General features: G+C 54.5%; 1 protein-coding gene across 3 annotated transcripts in view; it reads left to right on the plus strand.

Moving 5' to 3' along the window:
• The window catches only part of PRRC2B (proline rich coiled-coil 2B), an 84891-nt gene that overhangs the window by 22766 nt on the left and 48444 nt on the right, over positions 1–13681 (plus strand). For 2 of the 3 annotated variants that reach the window (XM_032866109.1, XM_032866111.1), the window contains exons 2-5: positions 5759–5924; positions 6758–6935; positions 9967–10069; positions 12558–12630. In XM_032866109.1, the coding sequence (XP_032722000.1) occupies positions 5810–5924; positions 6758–6935; positions 9967–10069; positions 12558–12630 (469 nt within the window). In that variant the 5' untranslated portion in view covers positions 5759–5809. Of the gene's footprint in view, positions 1–5754; positions 5925–6757; positions 6936–9966; positions 10070–12557; positions 12631–13681 lie in introns of all 3 variants that reach the window. The other variant, XM_032866110.1, reaches the window with a different exon arrangement.

Here is a 13681-nt window from a genome sequence, read left to right on the forward strand (position 1 = left end):
TGGGATCAAGCCTCGAATCTGGCTCCCTGCTCAGCGGGAAGCCTGCTTTTCCTGCTCTCCCTGCTTGTGTTCTCACTCTTACTGTCTGTCTCTTGTCAAATAAATAAAATCTTTTCTTTTTAAAAGATTTTATTTATCCATTTGATAGACAGAGATCACAAATAGACAGAAAGGCAGGCTGAGAGAGAGGGGGAAACAGGCTCCCCATGGAGCAGAGAGCCCAATGCAGGGCTCAAACCCAGGACCCTGGGATCACGACCCGAGCCGAAGGCAGAGGCCCCCACCCACTGAGCCACCCAGGTGCCCCAAATAAATAAAATCTTAAAAAAAAAAATGTCCTTTTTCTCGTAACAGAAAGCTATCTTCCTGTGGATTTTGGGCCTTTTTTTCCTTCCTCCTAATGGTGATATTTTCGTGCAGGGCATCCCTTCTCAAAATGCCCCGGGGCCCCCTGGCATGCTTCCCTGGTGTGCCTCAGAGTGGCTGCCGTGGGAAAGGGCGGGGTTACCACGGAGCGGGTGGGGGGGCAGGCAGGACCCCTCCTGGCATGGCACCCTGGGCTCCTATCTGTTATATATGGAATACTGAGGATCCAAATTAGATTTTATTTGGGGGAGAAATGAATTCTGTTACCTACCAAAGGGAGAGCAAGCCGTGGCGATGAGCCAGGCTCAGTCTGCGCCTGTCTGCAGGGACCTGGTGTGCCTCAGCTGGTTCTTGTCCGCGGGTTGGGGCGTGAGTCAGGCTTGTGTGAACACGCCTCAGACCCGCTAAGAAGCACATTCTCTGGTCTCCGCCGGCTTCGAGATTCACACCCAGGTATTTGCCTGTACTTTTCTGCCATCTGGTGAGACCAGTCAGGCTGTGTGTGTGTGTGTGTGTGTGTGTGTGTGTCTCTCGACGGGTAGAAACTCAGCAGACGCCTGTGAGGTGTTCACACTCCTACGGACCGGTGGTGCTCCTGGCCTGGTGTTTGTGAAGACCACGGGGCGAGCAGAGCGGCCCCGCTGTCCTGGAGAGGCCTGCGGGCAGGGATACCCGGATGACTGTATCTGTGTCCAGGGAAATCTGGCTTAATGAAAGAAACACCGTATGCTCCAAGGCCAGTGTCTGTAACCTTATTTTGTAAAGGATCAGGCAGTAAATAGTTTATACTTTGTGGGCCTCCAGGGCTCTGCTACATGTCCTTCTTGGGCTGACAGTAACTTGGGGACTCCTGTTACAAAGGAAAAGGGCCTGGAAGAACCTCCCTCTTTGCGGTCTTCCTGGAAAAGTGTGCGGCCCCTCCCCCACAGATGCTGTTTCCATAGCGACGGGGACTCTCTCGCTTTGCCTGTTAGCCTCACAGCTTTAGGTAGGAATGGAGGACCCGGTGCGGGATGTGTGATAAGAGATGGCTACTTTGGCAGTAAATCATTTGTACATCCTGTGGCAGTGGGGGCTATTAACACTGGTGTGTTTGAGCTTTAGAACCATCTGGGACTTGGGAAATCTTGTCTTGGCCCCTCAATTCTGTAGACGGGGAAACTGAGAGCCAGGGAGGCCCACGATGTGTCAACAGGTGCAAAACTTGGTTAAAAAGTGGGAGGAGGAGGCGCTGCAAAAAATTGCATGTACGGGTTTAATGCAGGCCATTTGTCCAGTGTGTGCCGTGCTCTGGCTTCCCCAAGGTGCGCTGGTTGCCGGGGGAGGGGAAAGCATTTCCCCCGCACATAGTAGGTGCTCAGATAGTATTTGCTGAATGCTTCGTTTTCTCCGGAGGGTTTCAAGCAACAGCCGTAGACCAACTAACAATCCTAGACGCAATTCTAAGTTCCCAGGAGAACGGATCCTGTTTGCCCTGGGTTTTTCTTCATTTTTTTTTCCAGGAGTGCCAGGACTGGGGGTGTGGTCAGGCTCTGGTCTCCTAGTGCGTTCTGGGGGTGGGGGTGGGGACCGGTTCGTTCTCAGGAGGGTGTTGTCACCTGGAAGGCCCCGGAGAGCTGTGTCCACTGTAACCTCTGCCCACAGGACCAGGAGGCGCAGAATCAAGGAAAGGTCTGTTTGTTTCCGTGAACTGGCAGAAGTTTGGAGCAACAGATTTTAAGAATACTTTCTAGCCCTATTTGTGGAAACAGGTATTTTCTGGTCAAGTCTCAGAATTAAAAGACATTTGATGTGTAGAAGTTAAGCACATAAGGATTTCGTGTGGAAATACCAGCCCAGAATGGCTGGTAAATAATTTTTCCTTCCCTGGACTTAGTCAGTTTGGTTTTTAGTTTAGTAAAGAACTCTGTAGTTAGATGAATTTAAATTAACAGTGCTAAAGCTGTAGTTCTGCCAGGTATGGGGCCGGGAAGGAGACACCTCAGATTTTATCCAGAAATGTTTGTAGGGTCACTGGTCTGGTGAGAGCTGTGGTCAGGGGCAGCAGAGAGGTAGCTGCCATGTATCATTTTTCATCATTTTCTGAAACCGGTTTCTTATTAATTAGCTCTGTGACCATGGGTGGTCACGTCATCTCTTCTGGCTGGACAGACGGAGGGGTGGGCGCAGCTGGCCCTCTGCTACATCCTACGCTCCGCTCAGTGCTGGGCACACAGTGGTGCCTAATAAAAGCCTCTTAAATGAATGAGTGTTTTTCTATTCTTGTAACCAATTACCATAACTCCAGTGGCTTAAAACAATGCAGCCGTAGGGGTGTCCGGGTGGCTCAGTGGGTTAAGTGTCTGCCTTTGGCTCAGGCCCTGCTCTCAGGGTCCTGGGATCCAGCCCCAGGTCGGACTCCCTGCTCAATGAGGAGCCTGCTTCTCCCTCTCCTTCTCCTACCCACCTCACTGCTCACACACACTCTCTCTCAAATAAAATCCTAAAAAAACAACAGTGCAAATGCGTCCTCCTACAGTTTTGGAGGTCAGAAGTCTGATGTGAGTCTTTCTGGGCTACATACAGTCAAGGTGTGGGTGGGGCTGATCCTTCTGGAGACTCGGTTGGGTGGGAGGGAGGGAATTCTTTCTTAGATTTTCTCCAGCTCCGACCAGCTTCTGCAGCCCTTGCCAGGGCCCCTCCCATGCTCAAAGAGCTCTCCAGCCTCTCTTCTGAGGTGCCACTGCTTTCTGACTCTGGCCTTCCTGCGCTCCCTTCTAGGGACCTTGTGATCACTGTGGGCCTGCCCACATAATCCAGGATCATCTCCCTATCTTGCTAGCCTTCTGTTAATCACATCTCCAGAATCCCTTTTGCTGTGTAAGGGAAGGAAGTCACAGGTTCTGGAAATTTGGATATGAGCTTCTTGGTTATACGGCCTGCCACAGAGTTTGTGAAAAGAGTACTAAGTAGAAAAGTCTGGAAGTGTCTAGACACAGTCCACAGGGTAATCTCATTTTGGGGGCCCTGCCCCCCTCCTGCTTAAGCTGTAGGGCCTCTCCTGGGCCACCCAGTTACTGGCCACCTGGAGGCCTTGGAAGGTGCTTGCTCAAGACTTCCTTTTAAATCCAGGGTGAGCAAACCACATAGGATGTCACGGATTCTTTGTTTTTTAAAACAAATGTGAAAAGTGATTTTTTTTAAAAAAGCCTTTATTTATTTGACAGAGATCACAAGTAGGCAGAGAGGCAGGCAGAGAGAGAGAGGGAAGCAGGCTCCCCGCTGAGCAGGACCCTGGGATCATGACCTGAGCCTAAAGCAGAGGCTTTAACCCACTGAGCCACCCAGGCGCCCCTGAAAAGTGATTTTAAAAAATCATTCTTAGTTTGAGGGCTTATAAAAAACAGCTAGGATGCTGACCAGTGTTTGCCAGCCCCTGTTCTAGACTGTAAGCTCTGTGAGGCAGGGGCCCCATGTCCCCATCACCATGGTGACAATCTCAAGGGCTTCTGCTAATAGAAGGGAGGAAGAGGGGGGGAGGGTGTGTGTCTGTGTGTGTTTCATGTTCCTATCTGAATGATCTTTTGATTTGATAGAAGTGCCTGAAAGTTAGATCTCATCCAATCCTAATGGAGAATTTCAGGTTGATTTACATTTGAGATCCTGTTAAATACCAGTTATTCTGACGAAAATCAAATCCAGTTCCTGCCCTGAGGGGCTTACCGCCCAGCTGAGGGAAGAATGCTGTTGTTAGTTACGACTGTTGGGCGGGGAGCAGAAACTCACGGAGCCAGCTCTGGGGAGGGAGATTTAAAGATAAAGGGATGGGATGTGTTATGGAACCCCGCGGCACCAGATTCAGGATTTGGACACTTTGGGCGAGTTTCCGTGTCTGGTCATTCTTTGCTCCTGGCCCGTGAGGCAGACACACTCGGGGAGGCTCTGACACGGTTGCTTGGGAGCTCTGAGCACTTTGGAGCATTTGTGGTTTCTGTCTTCATTGAGGCTGACTCTCCTACAGTTTTCATTCATTTTCAAGATTTATCAAATGAATGAAAGGCTGGATGTACCCAGTTTTGTGTAAGAACCAGCTTGGTTCGTCTTCAGGAAGGCTCCGTGAGCCTGGATGTAGCTGATGCCACTATCTCCTCTTACATTTTTTTTTGGCCCCAGTTTGTAACTGATCTTTGCTCCCTGTGCTTTATATAAAAGTCTTGCATCATAATATATAGGATTTTATCGTCCTCCCTGGTTTGGCGGAATGCTTTGCCAGCACACTGAAGGTGTTCCTTCTGGCCTGTATGGTTTCAGAATAGGGTAAGACAGCAAACCATACTGCGGCCGCTGCCACCAGGCGTCCTTCATCGTCCGCGAACTGTTCGCTCTCACCTCTGACAATGCGTCTGAGTGACTGCTTTAGCTTTCTTCCGCGTGAATTCCAGAGGGAAGTAAGTAGTGATCGCTCTTACAAGTTTATTTTTCGTGATCCAGTTTTAGAAACTATAGCCAAGAACCTCTTGGGTATAGGATAGAAGACATGGAAGCTCTTGGTCTCCAGGTGAGTCGCCTACCATGGGGCGCCCACTCACCCTTGGCGGGCACACACTCAGTGTCTGAATGAATGAGTGAGTAACATGCTAGTAGACTTACAACAGCCTGTAGGAAATGAGAAAGTGGCAGAGGGAAGGAGCTGCCTTCTTGGTCGTCTTGTCAAAGTTTTCCAAGTGGAGGGGGCAGCGGAACCCAAACAGCGCACCCTCCCCCGCGCAGTCTCTCCTGGGGGTGCGTCTGTGTCCGCACCCGCGTGCGCCCCAGGAAGCCCTGCTTCTTCTGTTGCCTGAGCCCGTGCTTTTTCTCTGGCTGCAGATTCTTTGGTTTGAGAAATGCACACACCTGGCGGGTCCTGCGGACCATCCTGATTTGCATTGCTTCCCTTTGATTTGGTTTTGCTCATCCTTGAAATGAACGGCCTTCATAAGCAGGTTGTGTACGTCCCCTGCTCTGCCCGAGTTCTGGTGTTAACGTGGGTGTGCTGCAGTGATGAGTATTTCTTTTCCGTCTTGAAGAGCTGTCCTTGACTTGGCGCGAGGACTCAGTGCGGAAAGGTTTACATTTCAGTGTCGCTGGTGAGCGGTAGACTCTGGCCAATTCAGACAGAATAGGACTTATTAATGTTGGGGGTAGGGGAGGGACCTCCAACAAAATATTCTTTAAGTGTGAGCAGAACGGCCTGTGTGTGGTAAGGGCGATTCTCTAGGGACAGAATCCAAGGCTTTCTTCAGGTCTTCAAGGAGATCCGGGATCCCTGAAGAATTCAGTCCATTGCCTTGGGTGTTCTGGTGGATTAACGCTCTTTTTTTTCCCCTTTCTTTTCTTTCTTTCTTTTTTTTTTTTTTAAACATTTCAAAGGCAGATCGGGAGTGGTGCCGAGAAAAATTTCCTTACTAGATGACATTTCATCGCAATGTCCGATCGTTTGGGGCAAATAACCAAGGGCAAGGATGGGAAAAGCAAGTATTCGACTCTCAGCCTGTTTGATAAGTATAAAGGAAAATCAGTAGATGCGGTCAGATCCTCAGGTAAGAACCGGGGTGAGGCCAGTTCTCTACGCTTTTCCTTACGTGAGAAACCCCGGTTAGGAATGGTGAAGACCCAGAGTCCCCCAGTCACACTGCCTTCTGGGCATGGAGTGGTCACCTGGCAGATCTGGGGACGCAGAACCCCACTCTCCCCTCCCCTTGGCCCCCTGCTCCTGTTTGGTGTCTGATTTCGGTGCCAGTTCCTGAGGCAGAGAGGGCCGCTGCGGACAGGATATCTTGACTCTGCCTCCATGGATTGTGTCCTCCTATGTCTTCTCCTGGAAGCTGGGGACAGGTTCCCCTCCGTGGGTAGATTGGAACTTCATTTGTGTTAGTTACCCTGTTTTAGGCTTCGTGGTTCTGACATTCTGGAGCATGGGGGGAAGGTCCTGTTGACATTGTCCACACCCTGGGAGGATTTGGGGACTGACGAGGGCCCTGCTCAGGCCCTGCTCAGGCCCGGCCTGTGGCTAGGCGGAGGCTGTCCCTTCTGTCCTGCTGTGAGGCACCTCAGCTGTGCAAGGTGGTTACCGTGTGGGGTGGAGGCTTCTGGGCCTGGCTCCCTGCCGGTGGCGTAAACTCCCTGTGCCTGCTCCTGCTCTAGTAAAATGGAAGCCTCGGCGCAGATGTCAGCCTCTCCGTGGCTCTGAGGCCTCGGCCGCGGCCTTGTGAAGCGGCTGAGCAGCTCCCTGACCGTTTCGTCTGCTTGCACGCAGGCTGCCCCTTGTGTCTGTCTGGCTGTCTTTGTCAGCATCGCTTAGAGCGTGAAAGACCAGTGGCCTCCCGGCCTCTTTCTTCTGAAACTTGCCTGTCTCCACCCCTCTGTTCCACAGTTATTCCTAGACATGGCTTACAGAGTCTCGGGAAAGTGGCCACAGCCCGGCGCATGCCACCACCTGCAAACCTGCCAAGCTTGAAGTCTGAAAACAGAGGAAACGACCCCAACATCGTGATAGTTCCCAAGGACGGGACGGGATGGGCAAACAAGCAGGATCAGCAAGACCCAAAGAGGTGAGAGCAGAGGGGGCAGGTGGGGGCGGTGTAGCCAGAGCCTCATGGAGCGCCGCGGCCCCCTTTGCTTCTGCAGAGGGCAGCAGCCGAGCTGGAGAGCCGGGGAGATCCCAGAGGAAGCGTCTTTCGCCCTGACTCCTGCTGCTTGGTTGTTTCTTGCTCTTTGCCTTCGTTTTCCTGGCTTCGGGAGCTGCAGCAGCAGGGCTTCTGTGGGCTGCCTCGTCCCCGGTGACCAGTGTCCCCTGTGCCTTATTAGGAAGGGCCTTATCACCCCAGAGGAGCTTATGCAATGCCTCGGTGCTGGTTCCTGAGCCAGTGCGGGCCGCTGCGGACAGGGCAGGTGCTCAAGGGTACTCCGCTCTGGTGGTCATCCCTTTGCGCTGGTTCTGGGGTGAGGAGGAGGCCGTCTTCCCAGCTTCGGGGATAGCAGCTCTCCGTAAAGACTGCTGCAGTTAGTTGCTCCAAACAGACCCAGTTAGGAAGGAGAATAATCCAGAATCCTCCTTATTCAGGGTTGGTATGCAGCCTCCCTGTAAGCTCGCACCACTGCCAGCACGGCACTTACCGGAGCTGTCGGCGGCCCCGGGTCTGGCACCGAAATCATTAGAGCAACAGCAACTGTAGGGGCTGCTGTTGGGCAAGAGACGGGGTGTTGGGGGCAGGGGTGTTCCAGCTCGGCCCCGGGCACGTGACCTGGGCCCTTCCCTCCCGCTTTCCACTCTGGGTCTCTGCTGCTGGGCGCCAGCGAGCCAGAACAGTGTGCAGGAGAGGGGATTTGGGATTTGTACTGGGAGGGGACTAGGGAGGGACAGGACCTTGCTAAGGCCGGCCCGCAGGACCTGCTGCTAGGGTTTGCCTGCCGGGGAGTGAGAATAGCACAGTCTGGTCTCCTGTGTCTTCCTGCCCTCGATCTCCTCTTGTGCTCTGGCTGCCAGTGCTCGGGATCCAGAGAGTAAAAGTGACCTAGAGTGCAGCCTGCCAACCCGTGTCCTTTTCTCTTACTGGAAATGGCCATGGTGGCTTTTTTTTTTTTTTAGAGGGAGGGAGCGTGTGTGTGAGCACAGGGGTGGGAGGAGGGGGAGGAGGAGAGGCAGAGGCAGAGAGAGACTCTTAAGCAGGCTCCAGGCTTAGTGTGGAGCTGGATGTGGGGCTCGATCTCATGACCCTGAGATCATGACCTGAGCTGAAACCAAGAGTCGGGTGCTTAACCGGCTGAGCCCCGCAGACGCCCTGGTCGTGGCAGCTTCTGTAAAACTTCCTGTACTTACTTCAGACAAGATGTAGAGAGTAAGCACACAGTTCAGTCGGGTGAGCATGAAGGAACAGTAGAAATAGGGTCTGAAAAGCTGTTTTTACATTTTTCCAATAGTTTTTTTAGGGGCCATACAGGTTGATGGTGAGTCCTGGCTTTGAGGATCAGCGGGCCACTTCCTCCGCGCTCTCTGGAGCCCGGATAGTGATCTGCTTGGTGCGCTCCGGTGTCCTGGGAGATACGGGGACATCCAGGCGGTTGTAGGACATGGAGGGGCTGATGCAGGTCGGGCAGCCGGCACGGAGAGTGTGGGGGCGGGGGTCCGCTGCTGCCGTCGTCTTGTTCAGACGGTTGACGCCACAGACCCTGTACCGACGCGGATATGGTACATTCAGCCCAAGAGTTGACGCATGTCAACCCCAGTTCCAGAGAGTGAGGACAGGGCCCCACTCCCTGCTTATGTGGCCCCTGCCGTCGTTGGCACAGAAAGGGCCAGGGGACCTGAATGAGGCCGGTCTTGCAGAAGCACGTCAGCCAGGGGGAAGGTAGAGACGAGGCAGTGGACCCCAGGCGCTGGTCCTCTGCTCCCCTGGGCCATGTCCTCCCTCGGGGTCGCAGGGAGGGGACAGGCTAAGGGCCACCACCACTGGGACTCTGTGCTTAGGTTTGGAGAACACAAAAGCGATGCTATGCAGAAGCTTCTGTTGTAGGTAGAAGATGACTTGAGAGGAGACTGGTGGCCTTAACTTTGTGGTGATGCTGCCCACGGGGCTCCTTGGGTCATGTCGGCCCCCACAGCGTATATGTGTGTAGCGTTTGGCCTCCGCTTACTGGTGAGCCTCCAGCATCGGGGGAGACTGGCTGTGCGGACGGCGGCCCCCATTGGGTCTCATGGAGCAGAACAAGTGACCAGAAGGCTCTGGGTGAGCAGACGTCGTCCTCACAGCCCCTGGTTGCTTGTGGAGTGTGTATCAGCCGACACAGTCGTCTTTGCAGGGCACTCGGGCCATACCTTGTAAACTTCAAAATCCCTTTTAACCCAGCAGTTCCACGTCTAAGAACCTAGACTACTGAATGACACAGAAGTATGTGAAAGATTTGTGTTAAGAAGTTCTCATTGAAGTTTTGCCAGTAATGGGGGAAAAATTGGGGATGGGGCCTATCCAGTTGTACTGTATCTCTGAAACCAAGAGTAGAGCCGTGTGCCTTCCCAGAGCACATTAGATACGTTAAGTAAAAACAAGTTACGAATTGTATGTGTGGTGTCATCCCACTCATGTTAAAAAAATACTATGTTAATATATATAGCAAAATCTGCTCAGTGTTTCACTCTGGAGGATGAGATCGTGACAAATTCTGTGTTAGATATATTTATACATTTATTTTTACTCTGGGCACATATTTCTTTTATAAGCCAATGAGCAAAATCACATCTCTCAAAGGCATCAGCCCCCTGCATTGCTGTGAGCACTTGGTCAGGAGTCTGGGCCTCGGAGCCCCTTCCCTGTGTGACTCAGTTTCCCTGTTGGCGGCTCCTCCAGCCCTTGCTTATGGTGAGCTACCATAAGCTGCAGGGGCAGCTCTGCCTGGAGGCCGAGGACCGTCCTGCCCAGCAGATGGCCGTGGCTAGGCCTTGGAGGGGGCCCAGCTTCTTGTGGGCTCTGCAGTGGGAGAGTCTGCTGGGGAGAGCTGATGTGCTGCTGCCCAGGCTCTGGGAGGCTCAGAGGGGCCTGTGCTCGCCCGCACCTGTCTGACCGCCATGCCCCCCACCTTGTCCAGTTCCAGTGCGACGGGCTCTCCGCCGCCGGAGTCGCTGCCGCAGCCGGGTTTGCAGAGGCCTGTCTCCAGCTTACAGAAGCCGACACAGTCGAGCAGCCAGGAGGTAGGTGCCGTGTGACCTGCTCGTTCTGGAGGCGAGCCTGGCAGGAGGCCGTGGGAAAGGCGCACGGGATATTGTCACGGGTCCCCTGAGGTGACTTGAGTCTGCAGCTTTTGGAGAGAGGCCCCAGATCCAAAACAGAGTACAGACACCTAACTTGCTTTCTGGTGTCTTACCTTGAGGGGAGGTCACTGGGGTGAGCTCCAGGCCAGATCAGGGGCCCCTGGTCATGCTCCATGGGGACCGGTTAGGTCACAGGAAGGTTTGGGGGTCAGCTGAGAAACAAAATTAAGCAAGCTCCTTTACTGTCAGACCTCTCGTCAGTGTCTTTCGTGTGCTCGTGTGTGCTGTGACTCTGCAAAGACAGTGAGTGGCACTCCCTGATCCCATCTGTCCTAGGAAACCTGTCTAACTTAACATCTTTAGAGACAGGTGTCTCTAGGAACACACTTTGGGAGATACTGGTATGTGACCCTTTGCTTGTTGATGCATTTAAAGTCTTCTGGGGGTGCCTGGCTGGCTTAGTTGGTGGCACATGTGACTCTTGATCTTGGGGTTTGAAGTCACATAGAGATTACTTAAAAAAGAAAATCTTAAAAATAAATAAAGAATGTTTTCCTCAACAGAAAACCAGGATTTAATCAGGCAAGGGCTCATAATGTACTCAGGCCATTGGAGTCTGTGGATCTCGTGGGTCAGTAGGCCAATACACTTGGCTGTTGGCTAGAAACCCAGATGAGACGCCTGCAGATCTTTTAGACCACAAGACATGTAGACAGACACCTAACATTGCGCAGCTGTCTGGAAAACGACCTGCACTGCTGTGTTTTCGTTTAGTACTGCTCCCTGGGCAACAGAAGGCCTGAGATGCCATCCCCAACCACTGGGGAGAGTGTATGGCCTCGCCAGAAAGGCACCCTCCCCCACCTGACACCGAGCTGTGCTTTCGATATTAAAGGAAAAGGTGAGAGAAGTCCACATTCACGCGAAGCTCTCCTGTTCACTGGCCTGAATCCACGAGTGCCTGGCGCCCAGCCAGAGTCCAGAGTTGCGCTCGGCTCTGTCTCCTGGACTGGGAAGCTAAGAGACTAGGGCAGCCTTGGTTTGCCACCCTTGCTGTTTGCCAGACTCGCCTTGGGAGCTGCTAGGAGTGGATCTGTGCCCGTCCCCCAGGACTGCAGAGTCTCGGCTGGGCCTGGTGTGGGCCTGGTATCTGCTAAGAAGAGCTGCTGACCATGGTGACCAGCGTGCTGGTCACTCTGCCCCGGGCTCAGCTCTTCCCATGGGATGGCGGTGAAAAGGGAGTCCCGGTATTTCCAGCAACTGAAGCCTCGCCCGGAGAGACATGACGGCACTTGTTAGAGGCGTGCCAGGAGCTCTGACGGCAGCATTAGTGCCGCTTCTCGGCCCTGGAGCCATTCTCTTCCCGCTCGGTGCCTTTGGTGGGCAAAGGCAGGGGCACCATGGTGTGGGCTCAGACACGACGTGGGAGGCTGTGGGATGCCAGACTGCCCCATCCCAGCAGCCCTGCCCTGTTTTGTCACTGGTACATGCCTTCCGTGGTCTGTGCGCAGGGGCCTGTGGCCATCCCAGGCACCCGGCCACTCCTGATACCTGAATGGATCATGAGACCTAGTCAGCTCTGCTCGGAAAGTGAGAGAGACTGTGGTGGTGCTGGGGGCAGGGCTGGGCAGAAGGGATCGATACTGAATGTGAGGTCAGACCCTGCAAGTGCTGAGATGTTCTGCTGCGGCAGCTTTGTTTTGTGCATTTTTAACCTTCTGTTGGGGGTGAGGGAGGCTGCTAGGTTGAATGCTCTCTGGGAAAGGCAGGTGGGCTCATTGGCTGGGGACTCAGCTGGGCTTGGGACACAGGCTGAGCGGGGACAGGTCCTGGTCCTGCCCTCCTCACTGGGACTAGTGACTGGTTTCTGAGCCTCAGCGAGGAGAGGACTAGAACCTTCCCAAGGTACGGGTGGGTTTGCTCAGTGAGGTGTGCCTCGCATAACGCCTCCCCTGCCGGGAGCTTTCAGCACGCCTGCCTGTGAGCCCAGCGAGTCCAGATCAGCAGAGAAAGGCCTCCCTTGAGTTGCTGTGCCTCGTAAGATGACAGTAATTACAGAAGGTGGTGTAGTGGCCCCTCCGGACAAAGATGAGGCTCTGGGCTCTTGCCGGCCATGGTACATAGGTTTTGAGACACGTGCTGGAATTGGGGTCTGATCATTAACCTCTGGAGCCAGGCACAGTAGCGCTATGTAGGCATGAGAGGTGACCTGACAGAATGTTCTGGAGTGCAGTCTGAAGGGTACATGGGCTTGAGTCCTGGCTCTGCTGCAGGGCCAGGACGTGAGCTGGCCATCCCCTCCGTCCTGCTCCTCACCTGTGCTGTGGGCCTGGCAGCTCCTGACCCTCGGGCGGCCGCACAGGTGGGAAGCCGGGTGGAAAGCAGGCCAATGGCACTGGCTTTACTCTCATTTCCTTCCTCCTTTCAGAACACAAATTCAGTGCCAGGTGGACCAAAGTCATGGGCACAGCTGAATGGAAAGCCAGCAGGACACGAAGGTGGTAAGTGTGGGCAGGGGTGTCGGGATGGGTGTGTGGGAGGGACGGGTGCCTTTTCTGGACTGTTCCCTTGGGTCTTGGCAGCCCGTGGCCTCGGGCTCTGTGGGATCTTTGTGAGTGAGCTTCTGGTCGGCGCAGCCTTTCCCTCTGCCCCAGGGGTGGGAGCGTAATTCCGCCATGCTTGTCAGCTCTGGTTTCCGGAGTGTTGTGAGTCAGGGCATCCCTCCTGAGGTGCGTGGGGAGGCTGGAGGCCGGCCTGCCGCGCTCTGACCTGGCAGAGCCACTGGTGGAACCGAGAGCTGCTTGGCAGTGAGGCCGACAGGCGTCTGCTTCCTCTTGCCCGGGCCTGCGGGGAGGCAGTGTGGCTTGTGGGGCGTGAGCTGTGGGCCTGGGCCCTGGGAATCGGGCGGCTTGCGTTTTGGATGGTGACACCATACTTGCTACCGTTCATGGCCTGTCCGACCCGGGAAGCACTTGGGCCAGCAGAGCCGCAGCCGAAGCGGCCCCACAGAGGGAGACGGGGAGGAGGAGGAGCTCAGCTCCCAGTGACTGCAGAGGGGACAGCCGGACTCCTCCCACCACCGGTGACCAGAGCCCTCAGAGAATGCAGGCCCTGGCTCCGTGGGTACTTTTGAGAGAAGCCAAAAATCCAGATTTTTCCGCATGAGCCCTCCTAATTTGTCCCTGTTGGCGTGACTGTTTCCAGCACACTGCACCCATCCAGCTGCGTGATGCCTCCGCGCTGCAGGGAGGGGCTGCCGGGGGGCGTGGGTGGCCATGAGCGCTCTTCCTCCCATGAGAACATGGGCTGCCCCGTGCACCCTCTGCCCCCGGTCCTGGCGGCACCCCGGGCCTCCCGCGTGCCCAACAGCCAGGGCTTGGCCAGCTGCCTTCTGTAGCTCGTGTAGAAGCGCAGCTGACCCCCGCCTGCCCCGCGCCCTTCCCTGCTTACTGGTGCACATATGCCCCTTCTGGGAGGGAATCGCCAGTGTTTGGAGGCTCTGTCCTCAGTCTCCGGTGCAGAGTGACACATTAGTCAGCAGCGTGCCGTGTG

This window comes from Lontra canadensis, unplaced genomic scaffold (assembly GCF_010015895.1).
Source record: "Lontra canadensis isolate GAN:19392208 unplaced genomic scaffold, GSC_riverotter_1.0 scaffold30, whole genome shotgun sequence".
Classification (NCBI taxonomy): Eukaryota; Metazoa; Chordata; class Mammalia; order Carnivora; family Mustelidae; genus Lontra; species Lontra canadensis.